Source organism: Nicotiana sylvestris, chromosome 2, assembly GCF_000393655.2.
Source record: "Nicotiana sylvestris chromosome 2, ASM39365v2, whole genome shotgun sequence".
Classification (NCBI taxonomy): Eukaryota; Viridiplantae; Streptophyta; class Magnoliopsida; order Solanales; family Solanaceae; genus Nicotiana; species Nicotiana sylvestris.
The window spans coordinates 7,593,682-7,612,753 of record NC_091058.1 but is presented as its reverse complement, the minus strand read 5'-3'; the positions used below and the strand labels follow the sequence as shown (position 1 = coordinate 7,612,753).

Below are 19,072 nucleotides of genomic sequence, written 5' to 3'. Positions count from 1 at the left end.
TATTTTGTTAGGAACGTGGGCTTCGTTCAAGATCTTCATCAAAGCACGACGGTGTTCGTCCGAATGGATCAATAATGACAAGAGCGAGATCTGAGCTGGTGTCTTCCTTAACTGCTCCACAATGGAATAGTCTTGTACTTTCATCTTTCTTAGAAATTCTTCTGCTTCTTCCTCGGTCACCGCTTTCTTCACGAACACTGGATTATCTTTTGAGGTCTTAGCTTTTCTCAACTCTTCGGGGGCAAAGCATCTCCCCGATCGAGTTAAACCATGAGTCTCACACACTTCTTCTTTAACCTCTTTCCCCTTGTAAGTCACTGTTACTCGTTCATAATTCCATGGGACTACCTTGCTGTTGACTATCGGTAATTGAGTTACCGGTTTGATAACGACAGGATCTGTGGGGGCGCCCTTCACAATTACCACAGGCTTGTTCGTCACTCTTGGCACAACCATTTTTGCTCTTTCATGTTTTCCTGCAACGTCACTTGAGGACCCCTTCTTGACCTCCATAGATGGTTCATTATTTGCCCTGTTCAACTTGATCACAGACTTCTCACTTGTTGATTTTTCAAATGGCCTAGCTTCACTAGCCCGAATCATCATGACGGTTTGCGAAGGCTTCTTAGGATCCCCTCCCTTATGCACTATCTCAATCATATTTGTTTCATGATGGGATGGCAAGGGATTCTGATTGATATTGGGAGCCTCCGGAGCTTGGACCTCAATCTGATTGGTGTCAATGAGTTCTTGAATAGCTGTTTTCAATTTCCAGCATTTCTCTGTGTCATGTCCCGGGGCCCCTGAACAATACTCACAACTCACCGAACGGTTAAGATTTCTGGGAGGGGGATTCAGCAATTTAGCCTCGATCGGATTCAACATACCCAATTGTCTCAATTTGTAGAATAGACTAGCATATGATTCTCCTAATGGAGTGAAAGTCTTTTGCTTCTGCTACCTCTCATTCTTAAAGGCTTGGTTGGGTCGAAAACCCGTTGCAGGAGGATTTTTGTAGGCTTTTGGGGTTGGATAGTTATTTTGTGGAGCTTGGTACAGATTTTGTGGAGCTGGCGCACGCCATTGTGAGTGAGCGGGAGGTTGGGTATATGTTTGTGTGTGATGGACAGAAAAATGGGGATCTGGAGGTGGGTAATAGTATTGTGGTGGGTTATATGGAGTGTGGGGGTAAGTTTGGGGATAGGGTCGTGGCTGGTTGTAGTAACGGGGAAGGTTCCTGGATCCAACCCAAGCTCCTGACTCAATTGTCGCAACATCTTCCTTCTTCTTCTTCCCGAGCACACCCCCAGCACCGTTTTGAATGGCCTGAGTGGTTGCTTTGATCGCTGAATAACTCGTGATCTTGTTGGACTTGAGTCCCTCTTCAACCATGCCTCCCATTTTTACGACTTCATTAAAGGACTTACCTACTGCTGACACCAAGTGACCGAAATAAGTGGGTTCCAAAGCCTGCAAGATATAATCAACTATCTCGCTTTCTTTCATCGTAGGGTCAACCCTCGCTGCTTGCTCTCTCCAACGGAATCCATATTCCCTGAAGCTCTTACCGGGCTTCTTCTCAAGATTTGTCAACGACAGATGGTCTGAGATAATTTCGAGGTTGTACTGAAAATAGCAAGCAAAGGCTTGGGCCAAATCGTCCCATGTGTACCACCTGTTGTGATCTTGTCTGGTATACCATTCTAAGGCCGATCCACTTAAAATTTGGCTGAAATATGCCATCAACAATTCATCTCTTCCACCTGCTCCTCTCATTTTGCTACAAAATACTCTTAAGTGTGCTATTGGGTCACCATGCCCGTCGTACAGATCAAACTTGGGCATCTTGAACCCGACTGGTAACTGAACATCTGGGAACAGACATAAATTTTTATAGGCCACACTTACTTGGTGTCCTAACCCCCTCATATCTCGGAATGATTGTTCTAAGCTTTTGACCTTTCTGACCATCTCCTCATGCTTAGGATTTTTGGGTGGCTTCTCAATTTCTGCCGTGAGATCAAGATGAGGGGTGTAAGAATATGGTTCTGAAACTTTAAAGGTGGGTTTGGGGGGATAGTACTGGTTGTCGTAAGTTTGGAACAGGGGTTCACTAGAAGATCAGTGTAATGTAGCAGGTGGAGGTACCACAAAAATGAGAGTGACTGGTGGAGGAGGGTATGAGACTTGTTTGGGTGGAGGAGCTTGTGATGTATGGGAAGTGGCACCTTGGCAATGTTGGTAGAGGGGAAAGGCTGGAGATGAGTTCACAGTGTGAGGCTTCGGAGGTTGGGCTGATGGTGGGATATAAGCAGGGTTGGCGGGATAAACTGGTGGTGGATGCCCCTTGGCCCAGGCTTAGTACATTTCAGCCATCTATTGCTTTAGCTTATACATTTCTTCCCTTATCGCATTAACGTCCAATTCTTCCACTTCTTTCGATGGGTCGACAATACTTGTTTCTGATTCCTCGTTGGCCATATTCAGCCTATCTTTCGATCGGGTGTTGTATGAGTGAGTTGCTAGAATGCCTATCAACTAACCACCTGCCTGGACTCAATACATCAACAACAACCTTGTTAGTGATTAGGCTTTAACAGATTGGCAACCGCACATTGGGCATGAATGCACCTAAACAGTTAACCATCTCTATTATGTATTTGATCGGTTGCATGCGTCATCCCGGCCTTTTCTTACTTTCAATTGCAAACTTCCCCCTTTTCTTTCTTTTTCTTTTCCTTCCTTTCATTCTCTCTTTGTTTTTATTCTCTCTTGATTTTTTATTTTCTCTCTTTTCTTTCTTGTTTTTTCGCTCTTTTTCTTTTCTTTACTCTCTTGTTTTTCCTCTTATTTTCTTTCTCTCTTTTTTATTTGGTTACGGTCGAATCCTATGGAGATTGCCTATGTATCATGACTCCGCATGAATCAGACCAAGCATAGTTCTTGGAGATAAAAATAATAAAACATTTTTGGAATTTTCAAATTTTCATAATAAGACTCGGAAATAAACTTAAACAGAAACTAACAGACTCTAATGAAAAACGAAATACAGACTCAAAAAAACAAACAACCCACATACTCTGATAAAAGAAATACAGACTCCAAAACAACTGGCAGACTTTAACGGAAAGAAAATACAGACTCAAGAAATCATGAATACATCAGTGCCTCAATTGCCCTCGGGACCCGCGGGGCATCATTCGGCCTTGCCGCAGGCCAACTCGCTAAATCCCCTTGGAGGTGGTAGAGATCTTCCATTACCCGGCGAACGAAAATCATCACAGTAGCGAAGAACATAGATCTAGTCATATCCTCACATTTACAGCACTTCATCGCGATGTAGTTAGCGACCCTTTTGACTCGCTCTCTTATGACGCCCTTCTCTTGCAACAAACGCCCAATTTGTTCGGTTTTGGCTTCCAAAGTTTGTTCGGCTACCTGGTTCTGCTCATGGAGTTGTTGCAAGTCTTTTTCTAGCCGTACCATTAAGGTGTAACAATGTTCTCTTTCAGCCTTAAATTTTTGGCTTGTTTAGCCATTTCACCCTCGAGGTTGCCAATTGCCTTTTCCCAACCTGTGACCCCTTTTTCATATCTTTCTTTCATCTGTTGAACGAAAACTGCACGCCTTTTGGCACTTTTAGCCAACCTCGCCCGTGCTTTTACTAGTTCAGACTCAGGTTTCTGCAGGTCATCTTCATAGTCATGTACCTTTTGAGTGAGGTTGTAAATGAGCCTTTCATCTTTCCTACTTCGGCCTAGGCTCTCGGCTTCAATTTTTAACTATCAAACCTGAGCTCTGAGGGCTTATTTTTCTCACACCAATCTTCTCCTTTCACCTTCGGCCTCTTGTGCTTGCAAATCATTGTTGAAGGTGATATTTCTCAACTCTTCTCGTAGATAATGGATGGTGGCCTTATATTCCTTTTCCTTCTCCCCCAGGCTAACCTCTCCTGAATTTTATCATCAAAGGCTTGGACATGAGGCCTTTTGGCGGGCCTCTTGGGCTCTGGCTCGTTGTTTACATAATACATTTACTCAAACCAAGCAGCATAATTTGGATCTACTTCCCCTTTGGCTATGTTTGGTACCTGGGTGCCATTTTTTAGATACCGGTAGTTATTCCAATCCTGCTAAACTATAGCCTCGGGCAATGCAGCTTCCGGATGTAACTCTATGACCTGGGTGCTTAGATCTTCATCTTCAGGCACAATCTGATACCTTCCCAATTGCCTCAAGACCCTCTGCGGTGCATATGGATGAATACTCCTTACGCCCATTAACCTCATGTAGCCTTTGGTAGCAGTCATATAGATGGCTTCTGTCCTCGGGAGCCATCCTATAGTCCACTCAACTTGACCTGCGTTAAGAACTTTCAAGTGAGAGAACCATGCTTCAAACCCTTCTGGTGCGTTGTAATCTTTTACCCTCTCCTCGTAACTAGTGATGAAGTTATTCGGGCTCGAACCATAACTCATGAATCTGGGGTGATGGCGAAGGTGCTCGATCAACCACATTTGCAGAAGGATCTTGCAACCTTCAAAAAATTGAGCCCCTGCTTTGCATAGAGTCAATGCTCGATAAATATCCGCCAGCACCAACGGGGCAAGTGTATTATCTTCCTTGGTAGTGAGGATTTGTGCAATTCTAGCCATACAAATATCCACCGTCCCTTTCTCATTTGGAAAAATAATGATCCCCAAGAATGCCACAATGAATGCGAACCGGCGATGAATCTGCCAAAGGCCCTTGTCTTGCTTGTTGCTCAAACCCTTTTCATGCATTTCAAAACCAGTAGAGTGCCCGAACCTGAAGTATAAAAAATGGAAAGCACAACACCTGTTGCTCACACGTTCTTTATTCGTCTGTTTAGTAATATTCAGGAGGTCAAAGAACTTGTGCACTGATGGAGCCCTTGGAAATATAAGTCATTGCTTCCTCAAATCCTGTCCGAATTCAATGTACCCGGCTATTTCCTCCAAAGTAGGAGTGATCTCAAAATTCGAGAAACGAAAGACATTGTGGACAGGATCCCAGAAAGTTACCAAAGCCTTGATCAAATCTTCCCGTGGTTTGATCTCAAAAATGTTTATAAGAACACCCAACTGCTTTTTCACCCATTTCTGACCATCTTCATCTAGATTATTCCACCACATACGCAAGTGTAGCTGAGTCTGTTCCCTGACCACTTCTGGCGGTTCCTGGATGGTATTCATTTGTTCCTGTGGAAGATTAAGGTTAGGGTTGACTCGAGTGGACCCTTTTGTAAACAATTTTTTTTTTTTTGGAAGAAGAAAAGAAAAAGAAAGGGAAAAGAAAAGAAGAAAAGAACCATAATTTCTTCCCCTATATGCCAACTTTAGCCAAGTGACTGTTTTTGCAAATGCGGCCCCTTCCCAATTTCACGCGAATTTTGAGGCCGGGGGGAATTATTTTATGACCCTTCACAAACTTGTCTATTATTTTACGAAAATAGCCTTTCGACAATGGCTATCTCGGCAAGAACGGTTTAAGACATTGCCGAAGCTGGATCGGCTTATTTTGACCAAAAATCAAGATTGCATTCATTCAACCACCAACTCTCTTTTCTTGTTTTTCTTTCTTTTTTTTTCAAAAATAAGGCCGAACCTTATGTAGGTTGCCTACGTAGCCCACATCCGGTGAGAATCAGACCTGCGTAGTTCGATCAGTTTTGACACAGTGTTTGACTCTTTTGAAATAACTCTTTTTGAAAAAATTTAGCAGAGTTTCAGGACGTTTTTCAAATACCGGGATTTTTAGAACTGGGCTTATTTCCTTCCCTATATCACTCTTGGTTTTTATTTTTGCTTTATTTTCCCTGGCCGGTCAGCATGCATGCCAAAATAAATAAATGTTCACATAGCACGTAAAATGCATCAGGACGGTCTGTTATTTCGGGCACACCTATCCTAGACGGACCCAACCCCTGTGTTGAGTCCCTTAAGTCAAATGTATATGACGCAAACAAACGTTCCTACTAGGGATCCGGCATGAGGCTGTGTTTTTCTAGGTTTAAATCCTGGGGTTTTGTTCTAGACTTGGGTACCCGAGCGGACAACTAGGGCCGAGGAGGGGGCGACGTACCGGGTGCACTGAAGTCTACCTGGCCTTGTCGCTTGCCCAGCCTCGTTCTATTTTGTATAATTTCTATAGAAAAAGCGGGCTATGCGAACGTATGCACCATTTCTAGAAGACTCAGATGGGTGGCGTAAGAAGACAGTTATATACAATTCAAATAATAATAAAGCAGTAAACAAATACATTTAGCACAAAAGATTCACAGAATACAGTAATATTGACAATAAATGAAGCCAAGTAAAAATCATTAATAAACTCGAAGTCTTGAACCCTGAACCAGAGATTCTGGGTTCGGTCCCCAGCAGAGTCGCCAGAGCTGTCACACCTCCTTTTTACCTACACCCCGTAAAGGGCATAAGGGAGTTTTTCCAACTTAAAGTGACAATCGAAACGGGATTAATTATTGAATTCAGAGTCGCCACTTGGGATAATTTATGGTGTCCCAAGTCACCAGTTTAGATCCCGAATCAAGGAAAAGATTGACTCTGTTATACAGTCTGCGAACACAGAAATCCGGGTAAGGAATTATGTTAACCCGGGAGAAGGTATTAGGCATTCCCGAGTTCTGTGGTTCTAGCATGGTCGCTTTGATCATACTTGGCTTATTAAAATTGTTTAATTACTGACTTTAGATCCTATGTGCATTTACCCTTTACCGCTTTTTAATTAAGAAAATTATCTTGAAACGGGTCACGCGTACGTGTATCTATCTGTTTGGCGTGTCAAAATCATGTCACGCGAACGTGTCCACAATTAATAACGCATGTGACGCACATGTTAGGTGACAGGCGTGTGGGCGTGCACCCTGTGAATGATGACTCTGTTGTCCGTGCAGCACGTGTGTTGTCCGTGCATATACTGATATTGATACTATAGCACGTGAGTTGTCCGTGCAGATACTGATATTGATACTATAGCATGTGAGTTGTTCGTGCATCACGTGAGTTGTCCGTGCAGACTTTAGCGCTTGGGCTGTAGGAGCCCCTCCGGAATCTGCACACCCCTAGTGAGCGCAATCGACTATAAATAAATGGATCGGGTTGCACGCCTTAACGAGCCTTCGGGCTATATATATATATGGATCGGGTTGCACGCCGCAACGCGTATAGTACAATGTTGAGTGATTGAGAGTGTTGAGTATTGAGCATGGTAAAAGATAATGCGAGGCAGTGAGATTGAGTACTCTGAGAGTGTGAGTACATGAGTTCATTACTAAGAGGCATTGCATTTGGCATGTATACTTGAGATATATGCATAGAGTTGCATTTCTTTCTGCTGCCTGGTTTTGGTGACATTCATGATATTACCTGTATCTTGACATGTAGACATAGAGATGTACTTTCCTCATGCCATTTGAAAAATGAAATCTCTTATTTTGAAAGAAAGTTTTATGGAAAAATCACAGTTTTTACACTTACTCATAGTTTGGTGATTTCAGTGAAAAGAATTGAGTTTTACTGTTACACTTGAAAAGAAAATGCTTATTTTTCCTGAACTGTGAACAAGCTGAGCATTTTATTATTAATTTATTCTTTGTGCTGCTTATGAATATTATTGTGAAGTATTACTGGATGTGGGTATGGACCCTAACCTTGGTACAAGTTCGTCACTGCTTTCAACCTGAGTTTAGGTTTGTTACTTATTGAGTACATGAGGTCGGTTGTACTCATACTGCACTTCATGCACATTGCGTGCAGATTTTGGATGTCGATGTCGCCGTGTTTGATGAGAGCTGACTTGGAATATGTTCCGGCGTCCCTATTGTAGCTGCCTCTTGTTCATGGTAGCCTTAGAATCATTCTGTTTATGTACTTTTCAAACAGAAGATGTATTTGTTTCATATCAGTTTTGTAAATTCTACTCATAGAAGCTCATGATTTGTATTACCAGTCCTTAGGAGGTGTATAAGAGATCATTTATTTTTCCTCAGTATGTTATATTTTTATTGTATTTGATGAGTTGGCTTACCTAGCAGGATGGGTTAGGTGCCATCACGACTAGTTGGATTTCGGGTCGTGACACTAGGACCCAGTAGTAAAAGAAACCTACTCGAAGCATAGTAGTCAATAAAGTCAAGTAGCCACATAGAACCAAAAAAATGAAGGAAACAGTCTAGCACATAGCAAGGAGATCAACACACAGAAACAAGAAAAGTCTTTAAACTCATAGCAATAAGTGAAGAAAAAGAAAAATTTATAAGGAATTAGGATTTTAATAGAGCTGAGTTAAAAAGGTAAGAACTTTAGAAGCAGTCAAGTTAAACAAAGAAAAGGATCTAAACACAAAGAACTCAGTCGAGACCAGTATACATGCAAGACAAACAAAGACAGCTTCAGAACTCAAAAATACCTAGGGTTGCAACACGATGAACCAGGTAGAAGTAAAACATAAACAAATCGATTAAACATAATAGAATCATAAAACAATACTGAAAATCGGAGAAGTGATCTTTTAAAAAGAGTTTAAGAAACCCTAATTTGAAAATGAAGAGTCACTTTGAAAGAAAATCGAAGAACCTTTGAGAAAACACCAAAAAGTTCATAACATGCACAGATCTAAGAAAGATCTGAAAGAAAATCGGAAAGCTCTTAAAGCTAGGGTTTCAGAGAACCCAGAAAAAGTGAGAAAAGACTTTGAAAAGTTACCGATCTAGCCGGAAAAGCCATGAGTGGCCGCAAAAAGGCCATAGATAGAAGTTGAGCCAAGACTGGACTAGATCCCTTTGAGATCTGTCCATGAAATCACGGAAACAAATGACCAGGAGCCGAGATCGGTACACCTCTCAAACAGCCGTGGGAGTCCATGGATTAGGTGAAGATCAAAGGGGATTAGGGTAGATTTGGGTGGCAGCGGCTAGGGTTAGCTTTAGGTTCTCAGAGAGAGTTTGAGAGGAGAAGGGATTCAAGGGCAGCAGGTTGGTAGAAATGATTTAGGTTTAGGGGTTGTTCTGGGTTAAAAATGGTAAGGTGAAATAGTACGGCCTAGATTAAAAGGGGTAGGTGGGGGTCCGGGTTTGGGTTGGGTTTAAAAGGGTTAGGGGAGAGTTTTAATTGGAATTGGGTTGGGAAATTTGGGGTCTAATTTAGGCTATAATTGAAATACAAATGGGCTATTATTTAAATAGCCATATTTTCCTTTTTAATTTATAAAAATAGTCAATAGCTTCTAAAAATAAAATGAAAATACTAAAATAATTTATAGCACATAAATAACAATTTAAAAACACAAGACTCAATTTTATGAATATAAGACACAATTAAACCTTAAAATGACTAATATTGCAATTATGTGCAATTTAGCTTTAAAAATACTAAATGAAATTGTAAAAATATGTAAAAATTATTTGAGCCATATTTTGGCATAAATAAATAAATTCAATAGATGAATTATCAAGATAATAAATTTTGGAAATAATTATTGAGATTTTATGGATAAAAAGGGGGAAAATAAGTCAATAAAAATTATGAAAAAATAATAAAATATTTGAGCATGCTTATATATGCATATATATGCTATTTTGAAGTTATTTTGCATATTCAAAATACATAAGAAAAAATTGGGTATCAACAATATGTCATTTCACATCGTTTCGGCAAGCCTACTCTCTGAGAAACGAGGGGACTATCTGTATATGGGTAAAACCGAGCCTACTGCATGACTCGACTTTCCGGTGAGTCAAACAGAGCAAGAGCGTGACCATAGTGTATCGGAGTCAAAATTAAGAGTCCTCGTATCGGGGCTCGGGCAAAATACCTACCCTCGTGGATATCTGGGTCATATCCTCCGGTTCGATTTAAGGATCGAGGCTTCGGAGAGCATTACTAAACGGTTGTGCACGACTAACAAAGGGTCGTGATGTCCGTGCTTGATCGGATATCACGGTGTGAATCTCGACCCGTATCGGCGAAAAATCAATGATTAGGAAAACAGAAGATTTTTACCTTTTTTAGAATTGTAGTTAGGGTAAAACTCCCATACTATATAAAGGAGAGTCTGATTATTCATTAGACACTTTGTAATATGCATATCAAGGTAATATACCGTTATTTTTTTCTGTTCTTACTTTTGTTCATCAAGTTCTCTATTATTGTTAGCTCGGGACTGAAGACAAACACTTCATTAAGCTATTACTGAGTCCGAGATCACTGCCGCTATTGATTTGGCAATTTATTACGTTTTTTATTTATTTAATCTAATGCTATTAATCGTTTGTATTGAATTAATCCGCATATCTTTAAAACCATTTATAAATTTAATTGTTATCCGTTTTTTAGGGTAAACAATTCTCTTTGTTAAGTACTTCATTTCGTTCCAATTTAATTCTCATGATTTTCCTCATTAGAAAGCCTTATAAGCTAAATAACTGATTCTGGAAAAAATAAGAAATATAATCCGTGATTTGATTGTTCTCAAATCCCGGAAACTACAGAATGGTTCTTTACACTTTCAGTAATACTTTTGCTCAAGATTCAAGAATATTGATAATTTAATTCAGACCACCAAACTAACCTTTGAAATCATGGATAAGTAATGAAGGATGCAAAAGTGTAATGTCGTCTTCTTGAGCCGAGTGTCAATCGAAAATAGCCTCTCTATCCCTTCGAGATAGAGGTAAGGTCTGCGTATTCACTACCCTTCACATACCTCACATGTGAGATTTTACTGGGTTGTTGTTATTGTTGATGATGCAAAAGTTTAATGCACCAAGTTCAAATAATGCAAGAAAAATAGAGTTGATGGGGATTTTAAAGAACCTTAGCTCACATCCTAGAGATTCAAAGGCACCAGAAAGGTAAAATACTCTAAATTTACTTTTGACTATAACATCCTCCAAGCAAAGTCTTATTATTCATGTTTTGCCAGAAACAAGGTAAATTAAGTCTAGTTGAGTGTAATGCATATGAATTTCAACCGAGTAGCAAAATAGATGTTGAGGTTGAATTGCAAGTATTTTGACTTAAACCAACCTACGAAGTCAGCGAACCATAAATGAACCTTAACTAGTCATTCTCTTGATCAATTAGCAATTATAAACTAAATCAAGTGTATAATACCATAAAAATAAAATCATGTATATAACAACATAATAAACTACTAGTAGTACCTATAGCTAAGAAGATAAATATGGCACACTTTTTTTGAAAAGTTTTTTTAGACGGCCATAACTTGTAGTAACTAATTTAGCGGGTAACTTTTTGTTTTCCTTGGCTTCTCTTGAATCTTGATTTTCCTTTACCTCTTCCTTGGTTTCTTTTTGGTCTTGATTTGCCTTTTCCTTTGCCTCTTCCTTGGCCTCTTTCAGAGCCTGAATTAAGTTATTCAAGCAAATTTCAGGCCCTCCTGAAGTATTCTTGTGTATCAAATATTCAGCCACATCACAAGGACTCATGTTTACTTCCTCTAGTAATCGTTGAATTTCTTCAAACAAATCGTGAGTTTCAATTCTCAAGTAATTCTTAGCCAATACTTTGAATGCTTCAAATCTGCAATACGACATCTCAATGTGCATATCCATCCGTCCTCTGCGTATCAGAGCTGGATCAAGTTTTTCCTTATAATTAGTCGTAAATATAATGATTCTTTCCTGACCACAAGCTGACCATATTCCATCAATGCAATTCAACAGCCCTGAAAGTGTAAGTTTGCCCACAAGCTGACCATATTCCATCAATGCAATTCAACAGCCCTGAAAGTGTAAGTTTGCTGGATTTTTTCTTCTCGCTGTCTGAGTCTGAGTCTGAATCGGAATCGGAATCCGAATCTGAGTCATCATCGTCAGAATTTTCTTCTTTCTTTTTCTTCTTTCTCTTGCCTGTCAAATCAACAGAGCAATCAATATCTTCAACGACAATAATAGACTTGCTTGTTGTTTCCATGAGCAACTTCTTAAGACCTAAGTTATTTTTAACTGAGGTAAGCTCAAGATCATAAATATCATAGTTCAAGAAATTCGCAATAGCTGCAATCATTGTTGATTTCCCCGTTCCTGGTGGACCGTAAAGAAGATAGCCGCGTTTCCATGCCTTGCCTACACTAGAATAAAAATTCCTCCCCTCACTAAAAGCAACGAGATCGTTTTTTATTTCCTCTTTTTTCTTAGGGTCCATAGCCAAAGTATCAAAAGTTGCAGGATGCTCGAAATTAATATGCTTCCACATACCATACCAACGTGTATAATAATTATCCCCATTATTGTCATTACAGTAAATCCTCTGTTTCTTGTTTTTGAATTCAATCGCTTTGCCTTCTTCCATCACATACTTCAAGTATTTTTCTGTGACAATTTCTCGATATTCTTGATTGAACGTTAAACTGTAACTTTTCTTCTCAATTGGAAGGGAATTATGCCCTTGAGAATCGTCCCTCAATGTTTCCTTATGAAAGCGCCAACAAAGTTTCGCACCTTGAAATTCATCAATAGTTGATTCTCCTTCATCCAAAATAACAGCACAAGACTTGATGTTCTTGAATTTTTCAGCTTTGAGATGTTTAGCATCATTGCTTATAGACTTCGTACTCAAATAATTGTTGACATGGTTGTAAATTTCATTGTTTATACCACTGGAGAATTCATCAATGGTGATTTCTACATAAGGGTAGAAGTAATTTTCAAGTCGATTCCAGAAGGTTTCGATTCGCCTACGGATTATTTGAGGGAAGAGTTGTTGAATTGTGCCCCATATGAACATTATTCCAGCAAGCCTGGACCCAACTTCGGTCAATGAAGTTCCCATGTTGTTTTTCCTTCAACAACATAAATTTTGAAGGGGTGTATGCTTAATACGAGAATATATATAGATATAGAATTGGAAGATGTGCAAGTTATTACCCAAAAAAACATTGTCTGGTCCTTGTCGGACAAGGAAGTCGACTAGTTTAACTCGGCGACAAAAGAGCCTTTTTTAGCAGTATTTTAATTATACTAGGATTCGAATTATATATATGGAAATTGTAAAAAAAAAAAAATATTATTAGTGAAGTTTTAACCTGTGATAATTTGTTAGTTTCCATTTTTATCATATAAATAATCTATTACTAATTTTTTTTGGGTCAAATCTATTACTAATACTTATTAGAAAATTAGTCTTATGCACGTGTACTAGTATTATTTATTATTTATTACACTAAAAACTAGTCTTATGCATGGGTTCAAAGCAAAAAAAAATAATAATAACTCCTATATAAAATTTCTAGGGTAGACAAAAAAGTTAAATGAAAAATGTGATCCTAACACTTTTAATGTAAACTAGTCTCTCTACACGTGCAACGTGAATTACATATCATTTTTCTAGAATATATACTAAAAATTAGTTAATGCACATATATTTGAAAATATTTATGTAAATTTTATTTATTCTCATGATCTCAAGAATATTTTTAAATATTAATTTAAGCTTAATTCATATCTTTCAACCTTGAAAATAATTGTTCATAATATCTTATGTGTGCTTCTAAATTATATACCAATTAATCAAGTTTATTTGGTAGAAGGAAAAACGAAATTAATCTATAAACATATGTTATTTCCAAACATCGGATGCCTACAAATTAATATATTTCAAAATTATCTCATAATAAATATCTACCTTTAACTCTAGTAGAAACTTATAAATTTCATAAATCACAAAGCGTAAATGTTAATGTAGACATAAATTATAAGTTTAGTGCGAAACTTGTAACTTTGGTTTCGTCAAACTGCTCCAATCTCTCCAAGCAACAGCTAGAACTAACATCATTTGAGTCCGGAAAATCATGTCATTCGACGCGTTTGAAGACAAAAAAACTTTTCATAGTCAATGTCCATGGATCACTTTTGAGTGATGAACTCCAGTACTCTCAGAGAATTCTTTTCAAATAGAAAGAATTTGTTTTAATAATTGAAGATCTGTCGCATATGTTAGACACTTACCGATTTTGATGGCACACTTTGGCATTGGTGGGCGTGAAATAAAATTCCTTTCAAACAAGATTCTTACCTTTATCTTTTCCTTTCAAAGTGCCAAGCAATTCGTTTATTTCAAAAGTTGATATCCCTAATTTCTCAAGATTATAGCAGTTGTATATTCCATGCACCATATTTATATGGATGGCTAGCATGTTGAGATTGAGGACCGCAACCCTTCTGTACTGAGGTGTTTAGTGATAATTTAAAAGGTTTCCCTTTTGTTCTCTAATTCACTCCTTGCCGCTGCCATGAATACAGAATACATAAGGATTATAATTATTTGCAGATCTGAAAACAAACCAGAGTATGCGAAAACGAGGTTCTGGTGCTCTATCTACTCTTAATTCAATATTGACAGTATAAATCGTTGCTATATGGGTGTGTTTGGTACGAAGGAAAATGTTTTCCTGGATGTTTGTTAGTGAGTGTTTTTTAGTGTTTGGTTAGAGAGTAGAAAATTTTTTTTTAGGAAAATAAATTTCTATGTTACTCTCTTCACCCCCATCCTCCCCCAAAATCCCATGTGTCCTGTGCTCCCCCCCACCCCACCCAAACAATTACATTTTTCTTCAAAAATTCAATTATTCTTCTGGAAAATTCACATAAACCCAAAAGAACTAATATGTTGATTTACTTTTTCACACAAGAACGTTAAAATTTGAGGTCCATAACTGGAAAAAAATATTTTTTCTTGTTGAAACAAAATAAAAGTACTCTTTCTACAACACAAAAAGTATTCATTTTGTTGAAATAAAAGAAATTACTTTTTCTATATCTTAGAAAAGAAAATACTCTATCTACAACATGAGAAAAAAAGTATTCTAAACAATATTTCTATTATATAACCTCTTGCAACATATAAGATTCAGGTTAACAACGATAAACGTCTCATACACAGATAAAAGAGAAGAAATATAAGCAACTCCATAATAACCATTCTCAATATAGGAGTACTCAAGAAGCAAGTAGACATGAGAAAAACCATCACAGAAGTATCACACACCATATTAGACAAGCAACAAAATATTTTTCTATAACAATTGCTTCTTATTCTAGCTTTGTTCTTCCAACCCCATTTGTGTATTTTAGTATTGTCGCTTGAATCTTTCCAGCCAAAACCTTGGGGAGATTCTATTTATTTTTTTTTGCCATGAATGCCTTAGCTAACATATCTCTTTGCACCAAATAATCAAAAGCTTCACCTAAGAACTCTTCTTTATAACCGTCTGTTGCCACAATTTCTTCATACAATCTTGTCACATCTAGTCGACTATCAGCTATCTTACTGATTTCGCTGCCACTTCTCCAAGCTTTGTTGATATATCACCGACCACATCTTACATCAGAAGAACGACTTCTTTTACGACTTGCTTTGACTTGAGAAGTTTCACTTACTACGCCTTGCACATCTTTTTCCTTTGATGGTCCTTCAATGTCATTATCATTACCTTTCTCCGGACTATAATCCAAGCCTATATCATCAAGGGACTTAGCACAATCACCCCTAGCTCGATCATTCCCGCACACAAGGGACATTTCTTCAAACATTTCAATATAAACTAATATTCAAAATTAATTAAAAACTTAATATTAATATGTTACTCACTGCAAACCAAGGGTAATAATGATGGGTGTTCCTTATCTCCGATTGGATAGTATCATTCGGTGATTTGACAAGGGTTGGATAGAGCTTCAAAATTGCTTGAAGTACAGTGTGGAAACATCGATGAACAGATTCAATCGACCTATAAAAATGCGACCCTATCTTGCGAAACCGTTCATTAAAACCAACAATGTCTAAGAAAATTAGTACTTGTTCTTGCGCGGACATATTTTTGGTTGATCTCAAGAAATTATTTCTTCTAAGAGCATTACACAATTCAAAAAATACAGGTTGGCTCATTCTTATCTGACTTATACAATGAACAGTACTTCCATTCAAAATATTATTCATGTAAAATTCCCTCTCTTGGTCTTTATTGGTATAAGGTGCCCTAGGAATGTTACTTTGATTTTCATGGGCTAAAATAATTGCATCCCCAACAGCTAAGACAGATGTGGCGCTGCTCCAACTATTGCATCATCTTCCTCAGTTTCAATCGAATTCATCTGTTGCAACCCAATTTTAGAACTTCTACTCATAAGAACGGATTGATAAAAACATTAAAGAGAGCCTAAAAGAAAAGCCACATTGCACAGCATATAAGCTAGTCTGACCACACAACAATCAAATTTCCAAGTTGTGAGTGAAGCCATATTGCTAAAATTTCATTGGACTTGAATCATATATTATCTTCTTGATCAACAGTATCCTAGCTAGAAAAGCTTCCAAGTTCAACACTTGTACTTTGATAGGTAACATTAACTTCTAGTACTACATTGTTTTGTTTCATAACTTGAAAGACAAAAGAGGACATAGAACTTGATATCATACAGAAATTAATATTAAGCAGCAAAAATAGCAAGAAAGTGGATCATGAACAAACAAACTCTACCAAATCCCAACATGAAGAACATTTACCAAAAGTTCTGAATACTTAGATAAACCAAACTAACTGAAGATGTACTAATTTTGACTATATTCAAGTCAGAAATTACATTTTAGGATTCTAAATATTGAAAATTTGTACTCGTGAATTAATCTCTTGTATTGCAATGGATATCAGGCAGAGCATTAGACTATTATTCATCAGTTCATCAAGCAAAAATAGAAGGAACTGAAGAAAAGTTTAAAACCCTAAAACAAACGCAGGGAAGGGGGCGTGCGTTACCTAAAATCAAGAGCCCAAGAGCGAAATTGAGGGAGATTTTAGACAGCAAGCTGGGCGTTTTGGTGCGATGGCGAAGATCTTAAAATTTGAGACTGGAGAGAGAGAAAAATCGGAGTGAACCGAGATGAGAGAAGGGAGAGAAATCGGAGAATGAAGAGAGAAAAATCGGAAAAAGAAATCGACTGATTTGGGAACCAGCGATTTGGGGGGGAGGGGAGAAGCCAGATCGCGCGTTTTGTTTTTAGGAAAATGTTTTCCCTTCAAATTTTAGGGAAAACATTTTTCCCATTGAAGGAAAATGAATTGATTGGGAAAATGTTTTCCAAACTATTTGTGTCAACCAAACATGAGAAAATGGAAAAATATTTTCCAGAAAATGTTTTCCTCCGTACCAAACACACCCTATATGTTGATTCAAAATCATTTCATAATAGGTAAGGGGAGGGAAAAAAATCGTGTATTCATTTAAATTATTGAGGAACATAAAACACTGTGGCCAGTGGAAAACCCACTATATATACTGTGCCATGTTGCTACTATAAATTAGTATGGAGTTAAGAATGTATATTATTTCGTATACAGATCACATTCCAACTAACTAAAAATAACTGCAACGAGGAGGAATAATTCTATCAAGCAGACGAATGGTCTGTGCCCCATTGATCTGGACAGAAAGTTATGACAAATTGATCGGATGAACAGCCAACCACAGGTGAAGGTGTGTCAAAAGCATAAGTAACGTAAGAGGGACAAGATTTCTTGAATAAACTCGAGTACACACTTGGCTTGCATTTGTCAGGGCTCCCATATTTGTTCCTGCAACAAAATGAGTCCAGATTGAATGCCAAGCAAGCACTTTTACATGCCACCACTTGTCCTTCGTCATTTATAACCTGTCAAAAACATAAACTATGCGCCTTAAAGTGTACTTCCCTGATAATTTAAGTATTTAGATGAGATGGTCACACAATTCAATAAACCTGAAGCTCTGGTGGGCACATGGCATTCAAGTTTCTTGAGCAACTTGTAATGACGCACTTTGATGCTGAAGGTTTTGATGTTATAGAAACAGGGAGGTTATATCCGTCAACTAAGCTCACATCGTAGAAACTTGGTTGTTTTTTGTCAAATTGTATAGACATTTCTACTAGTGTAACTGGAGGAAGGCCTATGGTTCCTTCACATTCGAGTTTTCCGTCACAATCGCCTGTTTCGCAGGCGGGTTTGTGATTGGTGGGATCGTCGAAATTGCAACCAGTTCGAGCCCAAATGCGTCCACTCCAATCCCCTGGGGCACCATATCTGCGAGTTCGGCCTGGTGGAAGGTAGAAGCCGCCGTTTGCTATAACTGGATGGCCTGCATTTGGGGCTGTTGCTGGCCATATAGGAAAGGGGCATTTGTTATTGATGTAGATGATGCATGCCTCCACCTCTCCGAGTTTACCTGTATAAAAATGATACCAAGTACTCTTTTTTAACTTTAACTTTAAATAACTTTTATATTCAACCAAATATTGTACAAATACCAGCTTAAACTTTGAAAAAAAAAAAAAGCCATTTGTAGCATTTTCAAACGTCAAAGGATAGCTGGAGATATGGATAAATTAAAATGAATTAAAGAAAAGATTCAAGGGGAAAAAAGAAATTCTGAAACAGCAACTACATTTGAGTAATCTTAAATACCTGATGTAGTGAAGTGCCATATCAAGAAGAGAAGGATTGCTGGAGATATCGATGAAAATTTCATCCTGATAATTTGCAATTTTGACGAATGTAAGGAACTAAATTAAGAATGTATTTATAGTTTGGATATTAATAGAAGTGGTCCAAATCCTTCTTTGATTTTACTTCAAGTCTTTTACATAGACAGTCTTTGAAAATAAGAAACAACCTTAAAGAGAACAGATGCTTTACCTCTCCCTTTAAAGTATGATTTATCTTCCAATGGAAGGCTATACATCATAAATGAGCCCTGGCATTTTGCCACAGGCTTAATGTATGTGAGGTAGCCGGTAGGTTGAGCTAATCAACGTAGAGTATTTCTTTCTTTATTTCTTTTTCAGCAAAACATAGTCTTCAAGAAATAGTTCACTCCAGCTATATAGGTTGCAGGGCAATGCTAAATTTACGATTGAGTGATAAGTTGAAGTAAAATATACTATATTGTATCACTTAACTATGATCAAATAAAAAGCCTAATGTAAAAGACACGTAGCATGTGATGCATGGACGGTAAAAACTTATCCGGTGGTTATACC

At 37.9% G+C, this 19,072-nt stretch overlaps 2 protein-coding genes across 2 annotated transcripts; both read right to left on the bottom strand.

The window, feature by feature from the left end:
- Window positions 1–11,208: 11,208 nt before the first annotated feature.
- Window positions 11,209–12,832, bottom strand: LOC104234104 (AAA-ATPase At3g28580-like). The gene is made up of 2 exons (XM_009787601.1): window positions 11,749–12,832; window positions 11,209–11,693 (listed from the first exon to the last, which is right to left on the bottom strand). Exons 1-2 carry the CDS (start codon window positions 12,830–12,832, stop codon window positions 11,209–11,211), a joined length of 1,569 nt encoding a protein of 522 aa, XP_009785903.1.
- A 4,422-nt stretch (window positions 12,833–17,254) lies between these two features.
- LOC104225655 (thaumatin-like protein) lies at window positions 17,255–18,596 on the bottom strand. Its single transcript, XM_009777500.2, has 3 exons — window positions 18,498–18,596; window positions 17,795–18,258; window positions 17,255–17,707 (listed from the first exon to the last, which is right to left on the bottom strand). Exons 1-3 carry the CDS (start codon window positions 18,559–18,561, stop codon window positions 17,447–17,449), a joined length of 789 nt encoding a protein of 262 aa, XP_009775802.1. The 5' UTR covers window positions 18,562–18,596; the 3' UTR covers window positions 17,255–17,446.
- Between the last annotated feature and the right edge of the window lie 476 nt (window positions 18,597–19,072).

Bases quoted from the DNA above. Each gene is read 5' to 3' on its own strand.
- LOC104225655 (XM_009777500.2), bottom strand. From the start codon at position 18,561: ATGAAATTTTCATCGATATCTCCAGCAATCCTTCTCTTCTTGATATGG. The intron at 18,259-18,497 runs GTATTTAAGATT...ATTTTTATACAG, and splicing joins ATGGCACTTCACTACATCAG to GTAAACTCGGAGAGGTGGAG. The intron at 17,708-17,794 runs GTTTATTGAATT...TGTTTTTGACAG, and splicing joins TGTGCCCACCAGAGCTTCAG to GTTATAAATGACGAAGGACA.
- LOC104234104 (XM_009787601.1), bottom strand. From the start codon at position 12,832: ATGGGAACTTCATTGACCGAAGTTGGGTCCAGGCTTGCTGGAATAATG. The intron at 11,694-11,748 runs GTGGGCAAACTT...GAATATGGTCAG, and splicing joins TGATGGAATATGGTCAGCTT to CTTGTGGTCAGGAAAGAATC.